Raw genomic sequence first — 14,993 nt, 5'->3', positions numbered from 1 at the left:
TCTCTGGAGGCAGATAGGAAGGGCCACAGATCCCGCTGACATGTTCTGGCACAGCTCTGTGGTGTTCAGCAGCAAGCACAGCCTGACCCCAGACTGCTCCACAGCAACCAGAGGAAGCTCCAACATCCATAAAGAATGTCCTCCTGTGCTCCCCTGCCCCAGCACCTCACTGATGGGCACTGACAATTCCCTGCCAGACCTTCCTACACCTCCTCTGCTCCAGAAGTGCTGAGGCCAAAGAAGGAAAAGCCATCACACCCCTGCAAACCAACACTAAGGAGCTCCTCAGGATAAGGGTTTACACAGAGCCCAGACACGTTCCCCAGGACAGTGCAGAGATCAGGACAGACACCCTGGCTTGGGGCACCTGCAGGGGCCAGGCAGAGTTGTCCCATTTGCCCGTGGGATGCTCCTCCAGCTGCTGCCTGTGGGGGTCTGGAAACAGGGAGCACAATTCCCACTGCCCACCTCAGCCCTAACCTGGTGGCTGCTCTCCTGCTGCTCTCAGGGGCTCAGAAGATGATCCACAGAACAATGTAATTTTATTTTCTGCCCCTGGAGGTGCTCCTGCCTGTGCTAAGGACCAGCAGAGATGAGCTCCCTGTTGTGCCTGTTGCACTTGAGGTACATTAATACCTATTTTTCTGAGCCAGAAACAAGGTTACAGTATGCCCTGGGTGTGAACCCAGCGGTATCCAGTTGGGTTTCAAGGGCTGAATGGGGACAGAGTTCACCATCTCCAGGTCAGGATCCATCTCAACCTCCCCAGCAGCTCAGCAGCAATTCCTGCAGGAGTTTTTGGGCTGGTGTCACTCTGCTTTTGGCACTGGTTGTCCCTCTCTTCTTCACTCCAGCCCAACCCTGCAGTGAGCAGTCCCTGAGGACCATTCCCAGCCCCAGTGATGAGAAGGATGAGTTCAGAGCATGCCCTGAGCAGCTCTATTTCCTTTTTTCTGCTTCCTTCCTGCATGGAATTACTCATTTCCTTGGCAGGAAAAATCATTACAGAAGGTGCTTTTCTGAGTTCAGCTGAGGTTATTATCTGCTCGCTGACAGGGGTTACGAGGCACCCGTGGAGCTTCCTCTCCCCAGTGGGTTGATCTCCTGTGCCACAGTTTGGAATAGGAAGAATAAAGACTGGTTGTTTGACACACCTTGTTATCCCTTTTTTAAAAAAACCCCTTTGCTACAAGCATCAAAGCCCTGGGAAGGCAGAGACAGCCCCTCCACAGAACAAAAGGCAAGCAGCTGTGGGAGACATCTTCCTGTCTCAGAGGTCAATCCCAGCCCTGCCGGCCTCCACAACAGAGCTGGCTCTGATCCCCCTGATGGCAGGGCATATCAGATCCCAAAATGCTCTGCTGCTTCTCCTGCCTATCACTTAAATCCAAAGCTGCTTTTCTACAGGGGAGGTGGAGAGCACCTCCAAGGTCTAAATCAGAAAAGAATCAGGCACCGAGGCAGGGAATTGATCCCACTGCACGAGGAGTGTGCGAGGCTCTGCACGAGGTGATATTTGGTTCTACACATAAGTTTGGTTCAGTTCAAGAGGTTTTTCCTTGCTCTCAACACCTCAGAAGCAGTTTTCAGTTAAATGTTTCCCCAGCTGGATGTGGCTGCAGGGTTTAGGGGAAGGAGCTGGGAGTGACACAGCAGCTGCCTCCTGTGTCAGGCAGAGAATCTGGAGAGAAATAGGGAATGTGGGGCCCACAGGGATAAAGCTGCCTCTGTCTTCTGCAACAACAGCATAAAATCACCTTATAGGCTGATATTTGCACATCATGTGCAAACCTGAATACATCTCGCAGCTTCCCCCACAGCTGGGGAGGACACGCTTCCGTGCCTGTCTGGCAGGGAATTGAAGAGAGCAGGAATCCAGCCACAGAATCCCAAAGCCTCAAGGTCTGTGTCTCCACTCCAGCCCTGACCACTGGCACCCCCTCCCCTGTGGCTGTGTCCCCTCCTCCAGGGGGACACTGCAGAATCACCTCCCTGAGCCCAGCTCACCCTCTGCATACAGGAGGGAGCAGGCAAAGGGTGGGTGCAGAGATCCCAAACTTCTCACAGGGGCAGCTCAAACAGTCTTAAAATAACAAACCCAGCCCCAGACAAACCTTCTCAAAGGAGCTTCCAGAGCTTCTGCCAGTGGCACCACTGAAACATCAAATTTGCCTTGATTTTAAACATTTAGTAGCATTTGGCAAGTGGATGAATGGCTGGGACCCTGAATGTAGAAGTTCTCCAGAAATGGAAAGCACCTCACAATGCTTCCCAGGAAGCCAGAGCACCATTCTTCTGATGCAAGGAAATAATCATCATAATAGTAGTAATAATAATACTAATACTACTAATAGTAGTAGTAGTAGTAGTAGTACCACCAGGAAAAAAAAAGACAGTTATTTTTAAGCACATTTTTAAAGACTTTTAAAGACATTTTAAGAGCATTTTCTGCAGGCAAAGGATTTAAAATGAACCAAAACCAAGGAAGTTGAGCCGAGTAGAGCAACACTTACTGTGCAGGCAGCCAGCATCCCCTGCAAGCTGGGACCATCCTGGGCAGCACCTGTATGTGGTCTGGGACCTCACCTGGTACACCTGCCTGTAGCCTGTGTAATACACAACCCTGAAACACAAAAACCCAGCCAAAGTCAGCTCCTGCAGGACAGGGAGACTGCAGGACAGAATTTGTAGCTGTGGGTGCAAATAAAATGAGGAATCAGGTTTGCAAACGTGCTGCCTTGTTTTACACAGCCTGGCAGTGGTCACTGATGCTAAGAAAATACTCCTAATTTATTCTAATTAAGAACACAAGAGACAATACCCAGGTGTTCATAACTTCATAACCCCAGATTATTTTTTTCTCCTTTTCTAGACTACTTACAGCTCTAAGCTCCTCTTTTACACTACTTGTTCACAAAATAAATGTATATTTTAAGAACATGTATTTCTGCTTTAGTGAGCAGGAGCAGGTGTCTCCAGGGGGCTGGTGAACTAAAAAATCGACAAATCCTGATGACAACACCAAGCTACTCCAAGAATCATGTTGGACACAGCAAGGCTCCACAGCTTGGCAGGGAACACTGAGGGTCCCTTTAACTACTCCCAGTAGTTCCCTCCAGAGTGGGAGCTGGGGGAGCAAAGCAGGGACTGATTTGAAGCGTAAATAAATAAAAGCGACACATTTTTTCCCCGGAAATTTGGTGTTGTGTGTTTGTGAGAATTGAAACACAGATAATACTTCTGAAGCCAATTTTTAAAAAGCTCCGTTGGCAGAACATGAAACTGCTCCACCAAAGCAAATCAGGCAAACAACAACAAATATTTGGCACAGCAGATGTGTTGTGCATGTCCACTGAAAATATTTATCCTAACTCAGTCGACTTGTTTGATTTTGTCTGAATGTCCCTACAAAAAAAAAAACCAAATAACTGAACTGTTAATCCCCGGGAAGGAAACCTTCGGACTCCTGCGTGCCAACCAGCACATGGAAGCACAGCTGAGAGAAATAAAAGCAGATACCAATTTTTTTTTCTTTTTTTTTTTGTATGAGCTGTTAACAAATTATGAAGGAAATTGTTGTATTGCAGAAGCAGCTGAGAAAGCAATTCACAGGCACAAGCTCCAGCCCACCAGGATCCTCCTGGCACCAGGAGCTCTCTCCAGCCCAGCAGGAAGGAGAAGGGGAGATGGTGGATGCAGGGTGGTGTGAATGTGACAAGGAGGCTCAGGGATGGGGAGGAAAAGCTCGAAATGGTGATGTAGGACAGCTCAGGGCTCCTGGTGCCCCAGCAGTGCCCCAAGCAGCCTCAGTCCCACCCTCCTGGGTGGCTCCAGACCCTTCAGCCACTCCAGGCAGCTCTCAAGGACAGGCAAATATTGTGACAGCCTCGGTGCCTCTGGGTATCCGGGTGCTGCAGACGGGAAAGAGCCACACAGGAGATACTTTATCTTCAGTGTTTCTCTTTTCTTTTGTGTTTTAAGGAGTCCCTGGCAAAGAAAATGGGGAATGAGCCAGAACTAATGGAACCCAGGGAATCCTGCTGTGTCCTGCTGCTGGAAAATCTCCTTCCAGCCCTTCTGGGATAGCATTGTGATTCTTTCAAGCTTGGTTATGGAGGGCTGAGCAAAGCTACCTGCTGTCATTACTCACTGGGAAGCTGCACAAACCCATCCCTTTACCAGGAACACGGAGCAGAGCAGCCCAAGGATGCTCCAGCTGAGCAGATGCTGCTTTTCCCAGTCGCCTCCAGGAACTCAAAGGCACTGAGGCCAATTTCAGGCTAGATCCTGGAGCTGTGAATACACTTCCTAAGCCCCACGCTGCCAGAGCCGGGTCCAACTGGAGCAGCTCCAGCATCCCTGCGAGTGCCGACACTGCGCTCCACCGCCTCGGCTGCCCGGCACAAGGGAGCTCGGCAGGACAGCTCCCAGCTCTTGGAAAAGCTTCCTGCAATGGGAACTCCCAAAAGTCTAGAGAGAAGGGATCTGGGACAGAAGCTTGCCCAAGGAATGTTCTGCTGATAGTCCTTTCCCTGTCTGAATTTCACAATTCCTGGTGAAATCCCTCAGTGGCTTCCCCTCTGTGCTTCCGTCAGGAGCAGTTTTAGCACTGGGCTGTTCTGATATTTGCAATGAAGCAGAACAAAAAGTTATTTTACTTCAGTCTCTTGATTTGTGACGTCAAACTACCCTTTAAAGAGCTGAAGGGACCGCTGGGGCTGAAGAGCTCCCGGCCTTTGAAGTGGAAGCAGACAATGCACCCATCCTTTTAAAGCCGTCCCTGAAAACACAGCCAGGAGTCAGACCGTTTGCTCCTTTGTTACCAGGACACAGATCTCATCACCAGGGTAATTACTGGCAATTACAGGTTAGGAGGAATTCCTAAAGTCAGGACTTAAAAGCTGTCTTGAGTCCAAGATGTTTCTTTGAAATGACAACTATCATTTTTATTCTGCAAAGGCTTGTAACTCCCTAATGAGGCCGGAAAAGCAGGTGGAAGCAGCTTGGTCACGTTGTAGTTTGGCTGCTGGGAAGGTAAGAAAAGTTCATTTTTTGTGCTGTTCCACGTGTTCAAAGCCCTCCTGCCCGGGCTCCCATCCCTGGCCAGCTGGGAGCTCAGGGGAGGCTATGATCTGGTGGACAAGCACTCAGGCTATGCTCCAACTCCGTGCTCACCTGTGCAAGCCCAGCTCAAGCTCTTCTGGCCTGAGCATGATCCAGCTCATGGAGTGAGAGGAAGGTTGTGGCTCTGCAGCAAATCCTGCTGAGCACCACCCCAGCAGTCCCTGCCCTCACGGGTGCTCCTGCACCACCCCATCCCCTGCACCATGGCCACATTTACTGTTAATTTAGCCAATAACCCTCACTTGGCCCCAGCTCCTGCCATCAGCTCTGTCAGCCAAGAGGCACTGAAGGGCTTTGAGGAGGAGACATCTAGAGATGCAGGAATAGTGCACATGATGAGAATAAGTCATTCCATTAACATGGCTGGATCATAGGAAACAGATGACATACATTTTCTGAAGATGGGAAACAGCCACCACGAGGACAAAGCTTCTTCACAATGAAAACAACAGATAGGACTTCTCTTTGGAAGTTCCTTCTAAGCTTAGAAACTCTGAGCATCACAAAAATGCCAGGTTGAACCAGAAGCCTGTCCACCCAGCTCTTGTGGTCTCCTGCTTTTAGCCAAGAAAAATATCCTGTGAGATAGCTCCATTCCTTACTGGCAGTTTGTGGGGTCAGGGCCACATCTCTGCTCATGGGACTGTTTGTATCAACCTGTAAAAGAACTGCTCTGTCCCCTAACAACAAAATCATGGGATCATAGAATCAGAGTCACAGAATCACAGAACAGTTTGTGTTGGAAGGGACCTTTAACATCATCTAGTTTCAACCTTCTGCCATGGGCGAGGACACCTCCCACCAGCCAGGAAAACGCCAGGCACCAAGGGTTTCCTCCAAGGCATTTCCTCCTCTTTCCCTTGGGAGCTGTGGGACATCCAGGTGAGCTCCAGCCACACTGTCTCCTCACTGAGACTCCTTGGAGGGCACCAAGGCACTCCCCTGGCTGTTTTCCATTCCAGAACACAGCCAGGGGAGCAGGATGGGTGCACAGCAGCTGTGCCCATCCCTCACCAGCTGCTGGTGAGCACCAAATTCACTTCCCTGCTGCTGCGGAGCAGTGGGAATCACTTTTCCTCCTACAAGGAGCAGCCCAAGGTGGAGGGAAGAGCACCTACCTCCGCTCGTAGCCCGTGCACCAGCGGCGGCCCCCGCAGTCCTGCTTCCACACCTTGGCAGCGCGGGTCAGCGCCTGCACACACGGCTGCCGCAGCCCCACGACCCCCAGCTCCTGCTCTGCACACACATTCGGCCTGGGACAGAGAAAGGCAGGGATGTGAGGGATGCAGGGGATCCAGAGGGATCCAGAGGGTCGCAGCTGTGAGGGGTGCAGCGCTCCCACTGCCTGATTTTCCTGCTGACAGGGCAGGAAGAGCTTGGGGAACCCCCCCACATCCACCTCTTCAATGAGTTCAATCACTGCAGGGAAAAGAAACAGTGCCAGGCCAACCAGCCACAGGGGTGGTTTCTTGCTCATTCAAAGCTAAGGGCTGCAAGGCTAATTCCAATAAATCAAAGTAATGTACTTTGTTTCTTCTCTAATCCTAACTCCTTCTCCAAGCACAAGTCAGTGGGTTTAACTAAGGATGAAGAGGCAGACATTTGTCCCTGACTTCACACGCCACTTGGTATTTGGGGCTGCTTCTGCTGCTTCCAAGGGGACACAGAGTTTTTACAGAAATACTTTCTATAAAAGAAGTGAAAGTTACTAATTTGGATGTGGTGAAGCTTAGAGGTCGCAGCTGGCATCCAACTGCTCCAGGGCGCTCAATTCCAACCCCAGAGTGCTGGCACAGGGCTCTGCCCCAGTGCCTCGTCCAAGAAGTCCTGAAAGTAACTGTCAGGGCAGGAGCACAAAACCCTGAGGTGGGGAGAAAAAGCTTCTTCTTCCAAAACCTTTAGCTTCTAAAGGACACCCTTTTTTTTAAGAACTAAACCCCTCGGGAAGGGCGGCTTGGAGTCTGCACCCCACACCACACCAGCTCCATGGACAAAGGGAATTACAGTGATCCCCTGGCTCTGAGAGACCATCTTCTGGCAGGAGGCCAAATTTTCAAGGAAGTTTTCCAGAGCAGCCAAATGATTAACACCAAACTGTAACTGTAAAATGTAATTAAAAAGAGCAGCCTACGTGCTGCTGGAGGGGGAGGAACGTGGAATAAGAAAGACTCGTGAAGTGAAATAAAAGCAGCAGGTCTTGGAAGAAAGGGCAAAGTATTCACAGAGGAATCATTTCTTGCACTCAGACAACAGTTTCAGCTAAACCAAGGAGTTCCCTCCTACAAGAAAAGACTATACAGGTTTTCAATTTTCTCTTCCCTTTCTGCACATCTAGTAGTAAATAAAGAAACCCACAACAGCTTCCTCCCACTACCCCCTCACTGTCTGCTCCTCACTTCACCCTTGATTTGAAAACACTGCACTTGGCTCCTGCTTTTGCATTCCCTGCCTGACAAAACCCCTCCGGAACTCTTTCTTCCTACTCACATGTGGGGCTGCAGTTTGGTCCCAGCAGCCAGAGGAGACATTCGCAGCGCCACGATGAGTGACAGTGCCACGGCAGGAAGCTCCATCGCTGCTCCTGTCCCTCCAGGTGCTCCCAGGGTTATCCCGGGGTCCCAGCGCCTCCTCCAGCACAGCTCGCCTCTTCCTCCTCTCCACAGGCTCCTGCCGCCTCCTGCTCCCAACTTGCCGGTGTCTCTCCTTGCAAAGGACAAAGCTACCGGGGCACAGGGGAGTCCTCGCAGGGGGAGAGCGGATTTATTCCTGGATGCTTCCTCCCTCTCGGGTTCCACTCAGCGAGTTTCTTCACTCCATTGCAAGTTACAGCGCAGGTTGCAGCTGGGGTTTTCCCCAAACCAAACCTGGCTTCTCATGCTGGTTTGCGGGCAGTGAAATGCACCGAAGTGACTTTTCCTTCTGGGATTTGCTTCCTGACCAAGCTCGAGGATCTGGGTGCTCACAAGACCTGGGCTGTGCCCAGCAGCGCAGCCCCATGTGGGCTGAGCTTCTCCGGAGCTGCCATCCCCTTCCCAAGGCACTTGGAAATCCAGCCCCTGAGAAGGGGAAGGGAAAAGGAGAGGTGCTCTTCTGGCAGGAGAACCTCACCTGGCAGGGGCTCTCCCGAAGCAGGCAGGGTGATCCTTCACTCCATCCGCAGAGGTGCAGGCATCCTCCTGCCGCAGCTCCGCGCCTTCCTCCGGAGCCGGGAGCCGCTTCCCTGCGCTTCGGGGCAGTACCAAAACTTCCCCCTGCCTTTCCCAGGTCCAGCTCCTTTCCCTCACATGCTCTCTTGCCTCTTTCCTCGCTGTCAGTCAGAAATCCCTCCCACGAGCTGTGCCCAGCCCCGAGCAGAGGAGGGGGAGGCCCTGCTCGCAGGGATGGAGCAGCGGTGCTTCAGGGCTGTTTCTCCACAGGCAGCTCTTCTGCACTACCCGAGGCCAGCTGCGGACACACCACCCCAAATCCCTTTCCCAAAAGCTCGAAAAACATCCCACAGAGATTCGATCTTCCCCCATGCACTCCAACAGATAACAAAACTGATGGCTTCCCAAGGAAGTTCTGCTGGCAGGGACACCTCCAACTGCACACAGCAGCCTGCACAGTGGGATGGGGAGGAGGAGGAGAGCAGAGCAGAGGAGGGATGCTGCACTAAACAGCTCAAGCACCTGCCAGCAAACCTTCCCCAAGGGCCAGGTCGAACAAGAGCAGCAGCTGGGCACCTCTGAGCTGCCCCGGGGCACTCCAGGGCTCACTTGGACTGGGGCAGGTGCTGACTTCCATCAGAGAAGCAGGATATGAAGGCTTGGAGGAAGGTTGGGATAGTTTCAGGGACACGTTTTGTGGCTGAAGGACAACCATTAATCAAGACTAAAGTCCCCAAGGGCCATGCCCAAAAGCTGCTGGCTCTCGGAAAAAGCTGAAGCAGCTGCTCCTTACACCAGAAGGTCACAGCAGTGCCATAAATCCTCAAGGAAGAGAAAAGAGCAGGTGAGGGGTGTTAATGCTTCCACTGAGCAGTAAAATATCAGCCAAGCCTAACGGATGGGAAGCAAACATCCTTCATTCTTCCTCGAGAAGAAAGGCAGCTACATAGAGATGTTTTATAACAACAGAGAGAGCTCCAGGATACAATAAATCCAGGCTTCTCTTTTTCTCTCTGGGATGAAAACGTTTCTTACAGTAGGAAACAGGCTGCTCCCAGTTAGACTTCCAGGGATTCCTCCCAAAGGGCAGGGACCGGGCAGAGCCGGGAGTCGGGCTCCCTCTCCAGGACACGGCTCGAGGCCAGGGATGGGGATTGATGGGTCCAGCCACAGCTCCCACGCTGTCCCAGGTGACAATCCTGGCTGTCACACAGGCAGGACACAACTCACTGCGGGGTCCTGGCTGGCTTGGCATGGCCACTGTCCCAGCCACAGCCACCCCGGCCAGGCTGCCTGCAGGGAGAAGGGGAAGGTCCAATGCGAAAAGCTGCGCTTTGAGGAGTGACCCAGCACAAAGTCAATTCTGCAGTCCTTTTAAAGTCCCTTTAGAAACAGCAGTGAGGTTTCCCACCTAAAGAGGCCCATGTGAGCAAGGGCTGTGGAGAGAACAGCAGGGAACTCATGGGATACATGTGAAAGACAGATATCTGAAAGCCTACCCTGTCTGTGAAGTCAATTGAGTATGTTTTCAATTTTATATCATTTCCCAGCACAGCCGCCTGCCGAGGATGTCATCCTCTGGCTCCGGGTAAAACAGCCCTGAAAGTGGTCCAAGATATGATACAGTTCCATAAATACTGATGATAATATCTGTAATCACGCCAGAGACCACAGAAACTGAAACATTAACATGCCATTCATTCCCCAGCATTATTTAATCTTCGCTATCAAGAGTGCTGGATGTGATATGGGCGCCAGGGCTCTCCATGCACAATCCTGTCCCAATCTCACACTGCTCTGGTATCTTCCTGAGCTCTGTCCAGATGATTTTTAAGGATCTTGCATAGCTGACCCAGATCTGCTTCACGGCAGCTCTGCCTGGCCCCTGCAGACACGCAAATCTTGTTCCTTTGTGGGTACATGAGTCCTGCCCGGACCACCTGGGCAGAGCAGAGCATCGTTTTGGCTGAGCTCAGAGCCTCCCACTGTTCATTCTGTGATGTGTGTGGATTGCCTTCACCCTGAAAATCAGCAGAGCTGAGACAGGCCTTGTACACCTCTGGGTGTACAACCGTGGTGGCACCTGGGACCTCGTACAGCCCCAGGTGTGTGACAGCATCAACACCTGGTACCTGACACAGCTCTGGGCGGGGGACAGTGACAGCACCCAGCACCCGGTACAGTTTGTGATGGTGACAATACCCAGTACCTGCTGCAGCCCCAGTGTGTGACAGTGATGGCATCTGGTACCTAACACAGCTCTGAGCAGGCAATAGTGACAGCACCCACCCCTGGCATAGCTCTGCTGTGTGATGGTGACAATACCTGACACGGGTACGAGCCAGCTGGCCGATGGTCACAGCACCTGACAGAGCCCTGGCCATGGGACAGTGATGGTACCTGGTACCTAATCAGCTCTGAGCAAGCGGTAATGAAAAACAAATGAAAAGCAGCCACCACTTTGTACAGCCCCAGGTGTGCGATGGTGACGGTCCCAGCTGCCGCCGGTGCGTGACGGTGCCAACAGCCGCCAGGCAGGCCCGGCGGAGCGGGGAGCGCTGCCGTGCCCCGCATCCCTGCCCGGGTAGCGGCCGAGCATCCCTGCCGGGGCTGCAGTGCCGCCTCCCGGCCCGGCGAGGAGCGAGAGGCGGCCCCGGGCGCTCCGCCCGCCCCGCTCCGCCCCGGAAGGCTCCGAGCGCCCGCCCGGCGCCGCCGCGATGCTGCAGCTGCGGGACGCGGACGAGTCCGGCCCGGCCGGCGGCCCCGGCAGCCCCGGCAGCCCCGGGGCCGCCACGCTGGTAGCGGCTGGGGCCGGGCCGCCGTTCCAGCCGGCCGCGCCGCCCGCCCGGCAGACGCTGCGGCCGCTGAGTGTCCGCACCGCGGGCCGCGCCGGCCGCCTGCGCCACTACTTCGTGTTCCGGGTGCGCGCCGGGAGGGGCGCGGGGGCAGCCGCGGCCCCGGCCCGCACCCCCTGACCTCTGCCTTCTCCCCCCGCAGCCCGGCACCATCGAGCAGGCGGTGAGCGAGATCCGCGTGGTCGTGCTGCCCGCCGAGGACGGGGAGGTGCAGAGCGTGTGGCTGCTGACCGAGTGAGTTCCGCGGCGGGATGGCACGGGCGCTCCGGGCGGGGGTGATGATGCCAGCGCAGCCTCGGCCCCCCGGGCGTGCTCCAGAGCCTCGCGTCCCCCGTCAGCGCTTCTCTGTATTAAACCTGGTGAATATTAATGCGCGCACAAGGCCCGGAATGGCCCGGGCTGGCTGCGGCCATCATTATTTCATCATTTCTTTATAAGCCAGCTCTCCAGATCCAGACCAACGCTCCCCAGTTAACCCCTTATAAAACCCAGTCCCACAGAGAACCCACTCTTGCAGTAAAGTGCAGGTGTAGCTTTAACAAACTAACCCAAAGCACAGACCCTCAGCCCTGCACTGGCCTTGCTGCTGCAAAGCAGAAGCTGTAACAGAAAATACAGCATCACTAAGACTTCAAATTTGTTCTCCTCAGCAACTCTGCTGTCTGCCAAGCTCATGAGTGTTTCTAGCCAGGAGTTAAAACCACTTAAAGCTCAGTCGTGTTCTCTCCCCAGAATCGATCACTGGAATAACGAGAAGGAGCGGCTTGTCCTCATCACGGACTGGTCCCTTCTGGTCTGCAAGTACAACTTCATCAGCCTGCAGTGCCAGCATGTGACCAGGATTGCCCTCAGTGCCGTGGACACCATCTCCGTGGGGGAGTTTCAGTTCCCACCCAAATCTCTGAACAAGTAAGCAGCCACAGTCACATGTAAGTCTTGCACAGTTATGTGGAACAGTCTGAGCTGTCAGCTTGGCTCCCGGAATGAGAATTCTTGTTTTGCTTGCTTAACTGTGCAAACAGTTCCTGAAGCTTTACTGGAAGACCTCAGAATAGCTGCTGTTTGCTGGGGTGGTGAGTAGCTGCACTAACAGCAAGTTACTCAAGGACTTTCAAGATAAGATGAGTAGATTTGGGAGCAGAAACTCATCACCATTACATAATACAGTAAGTAGCAGTAACACCACCTTAGCATGAGTAGAAAGCTGTGAGTCCTGTACACAGGGGCTGTCACAGGTTGTGAAGGATGGCCATGGTGGCCCAGGTGCTTCCCTTTCTTGTTCTCAGCTCATAAGGATGTCCCTTTGCACATTTCAGGGGCTGATTACTGAATTTCTTGCCTACAGTAAAATTTACCATCACTTGTATTTCGAGATAGCTTCTAGTTTCAAGTAGGTCTTTTCCAGACAGAACATTTTTAGTTAACCTTGCTCCAAGACTGGGAAATTCTACCCTGTTCATTCTGCACTATCAGGAGGGAAGGTGTCGGGATCCGCATCCAGTGGGACAAGCAAAGCCGCGCCTCCTTCATCAACAGGTGGAACCCCTGGTCCACCAACATCCCCTACATGACCTTCACCGAGCACCCCATGGCAGACGCTGACGAGAAGATCTCATCCCTGTGCCGGGTAAGGAACAGCCTCTGCTGCTCCAGGCAGCTCACTGAGCTCATAGGGTGGACATAATTTGCTTTATTTTAAAGCAGTGCATAAATTAATCAAACAAAATTGGTTACATCAAGGTAGAATTTAGAGCTGGGAGCTCCATCTTCCCAGTCTACAAATTTTGACTTGCAGGGTGACCCCACTGCCTACTTTTGCAGCCACCCATAACAGGCTGAAATACAGAGGAAGCCAAAACTTCTGAAGGTGCAGAGTCCTGTAAAATCAAAAAGCAAATGGATCTTGGGCTGCTTCTGCTTTTACTGACCTGTCAGATGATGAGCTTTCCATCTAGGACTGCCAGCTAATTAACAGATGGTTTAATTGCTCACTGAAAACCTTCATCAAAATGGTTCTCAGTTCTTTTTGTAATAGGTGCTTCCCTCTGAAGGTCTGCCTAAAATTAGAACACTATTAAGCGTAACACATCAGTGATCAGGGCAGAACCACAGTCAGAAATAAACACCTGGTCACTGATGAATCTTTACCCTGTTTAAGTCTCACATCAGCAGTGGCCTGTGTGAGATTAACAGAATCACTGAGGTGAAATACTGGACTGTGACTATCACAGCCCATAGAGCCCTGACAGCTACAGCTTTAATGCTAACCCTTCACCATTCCCATCAGCAGCTGCTTAAGAGTTTGTAAAACAATGGATTTCTTTTCTCCCAGCTGGAAAACTTTCAAACACAGCTGATCCAGGCTGTGAAGAAAGCCCACAAGGAGGGCCCAGTGCCAGGAAGTGCTAATGGGGTGCTGGTGCTGGAGCGGCCCATCCTCATCGAGACCTACCTGGGACTGATGTCCTTCATCAACAACGAGGCCAAGCTGGGCTACTCCATGACACGAGGCAAAATTGGGTTTTAAACCCCCTTGCGAGTCACCTGTTCAAGGGCAAGTGAGTTGCTGGTGGTACTCTGGGGAGGGGGTGCTGAGGGCACAGCACGTGATAAAGCAAAGTTGCCAGGGGAAGGAAAGGAAAGGGGGAGGTTGTAGAACACTTCCCAGGTTGTTTGGGAATGCACAGGTTGGATTTGAAGCAGACTCAGGGTGGTGTCAGTCTTGTATTTTGTACTTGATTTACAGCCCTCACTGGTCCTTGTGCAGGGTGAATGAGCAGTGGTGTGTTCTGTGTCCCAGTGCCTGCTCTTCCCAGTCCATGAAGTGCCATTGGAATCTGCTGAAACTCCCAGTGCACGGCAGAACCTTTGTGCCACGGCCCTGCTGTATCCCTGTGTACGGTGTCAAATCCTGTCGTGTGCTTGGGACTGCTTTGTGTTGTTTAAGAGGAATTGCTGCTCCAATCACCATGATCTCAGTGCTCTGATTAATGCCTGTTAGGAATTTTCAAAGCTGTCAGTCAGTCTTTAACAGTATTTGCTGGCTTTTGCTAAAGCTGCACTGTTCCACCAGCTCAGCAGCAGTTTGTGAACTCAATATGCATTTCTGAGCTTCTTGTAAAAATCCCTCTAAGAACCTACTTGAACTTCCTCTCTACTTCTGTTTCTTTGCTGCAGTCACAGAATAAAGACTGTTGTGAGAGAACATTGCCAAAAGCCTCACAAATACATTTGCCTTCAAAGCTGTTCTTTGTAGAACTGAAAAGGAATTCTATTTTGGTTAGATTGATACTCTTAGCCATTTTTCTTAAATCTACTCTAGTTTGGACCAGGACTTTTTAATGGAGACAGAGAAAACTTTCAGCACTGTGTGTCAGCCTTGGGTCATACATTCCTGCATTGAATCTCTCATCCAGGGATGAAATTCAGAAGCAGCCCAAGAGATTACAGCTGTAATTGCTCAGGAGGTGACTCTAACAAGCTTTTTCCTTGTGCATGACCTTCTCTCCATGCCCTTTCATCAGAGCATTTATCTTCTAGATGAACACTGTGCTGCACTGGTGAGGTTTTTTGACCTTAATGTAGGTGAGTGTTTGTGAAACTCTCGTTGCAGTCAATCCTGGCTCCAGCTTTCCAAGCTTTTCCATGCATTTTCTAAGTTACCTGTTCAATTTTCATTAACCTTGCAGTAAAGTTGAAATTTAACTCTTACTTGGTATTCACTCTTCATTTTCTGGAGACTGAGGCTGTGAAATCAGGTAGCAAAAGAAAAAACATCCAGTAAATTCCTAAACAAGAGGCTCCCTCCTCAGAAGGACACAGGAAAAAAGGAAGAATATGCAACTGGCTCCTTCCCTGGCAAACCATC

At 51.8% G+C, this 14,993-nt stretch overlaps 2 protein-coding genes across 4 annotated transcripts in view; one reads left to right on the top strand and one right to left on the bottom strand.

Annotated features, from left to right (window-relative positions):
• Positions 1–8,718, bottom strand: part of MEGF6 (multiple EGF like domains 6) — a 78,096-nt gene extending 69,378 nt beyond the window's left edge. The window contains exons 1-3 of the mRNA XM_086860786.1: positions 7,612–8,718; positions 6,243–6,377; positions 2,514–2,623 (exon numbers count right to left, since the gene is read on the bottom strand). Of these exons, the coding sequence (XP_086716912.1) occupies positions 2,514–2,623; positions 6,243–6,377; positions 7,612–7,697 (331 nt within the window). The 5' untranslated portion in view covers positions 7,698–8,718. The remainder of the gene's footprint in view (positions 1–2,513; positions 2,624–6,242; positions 6,378–7,611) is intronic.
• Positions 8,719–10,968: 2,250 nt separating this feature from the next.
• TPRG1L (tumor protein p63 regulated 1 like) lies at positions 10,969–14,836 on the top strand. Of its 3 annotated transcripts, none has more exons than XM_086860785.1 (6): positions 10,969–11,191; positions 11,268–11,359; positions 11,858–12,034; positions 12,599–12,752; positions 13,458–13,683; positions 13,926–14,836. In XM_086860785.1, exons 1-5 carry the CDS (start codon positions 10,988–10,990, stop codon positions 13,650–13,652), a joined length of 822 nt encoding a protein of 273 aa, XP_086716911.1. In that variant the 5' UTR covers positions 10,969–10,987; the 3' UTR covers positions 13,653–13,683; positions 13,926–14,836. The 3 variants fall into 3 exon arrangements, with proteins under 3 accessions (XP_086716911.1, XP_086716910.1, XP_086716909.1); XM_086860784.1 differs by having other exon boundaries at positions 13,893–14,836; XM_086860783.1 differs by having other exon boundaries at positions 13,458–14,836.
• Positions 14,837–14,993: the final 157 nt, after the last annotated feature.

This window comes from Cyanistes caeruleus, chromosome 22 (assembly GCF_971803275.1).
Source record: "Cyanistes caeruleus chromosome 22, bCyaCae1.hap1.1, whole genome shotgun sequence".
Taxonomy (NCBI): domain Eukaryota; kingdom Metazoa; phylum Chordata; class Aves; order Passeriformes; family Paridae; genus Cyanistes; species Cyanistes caeruleus.
Note: the sequence above shows the minus strand (reverse complement) of the source record. Positions and strands in the feature narration are given on the sequence as shown.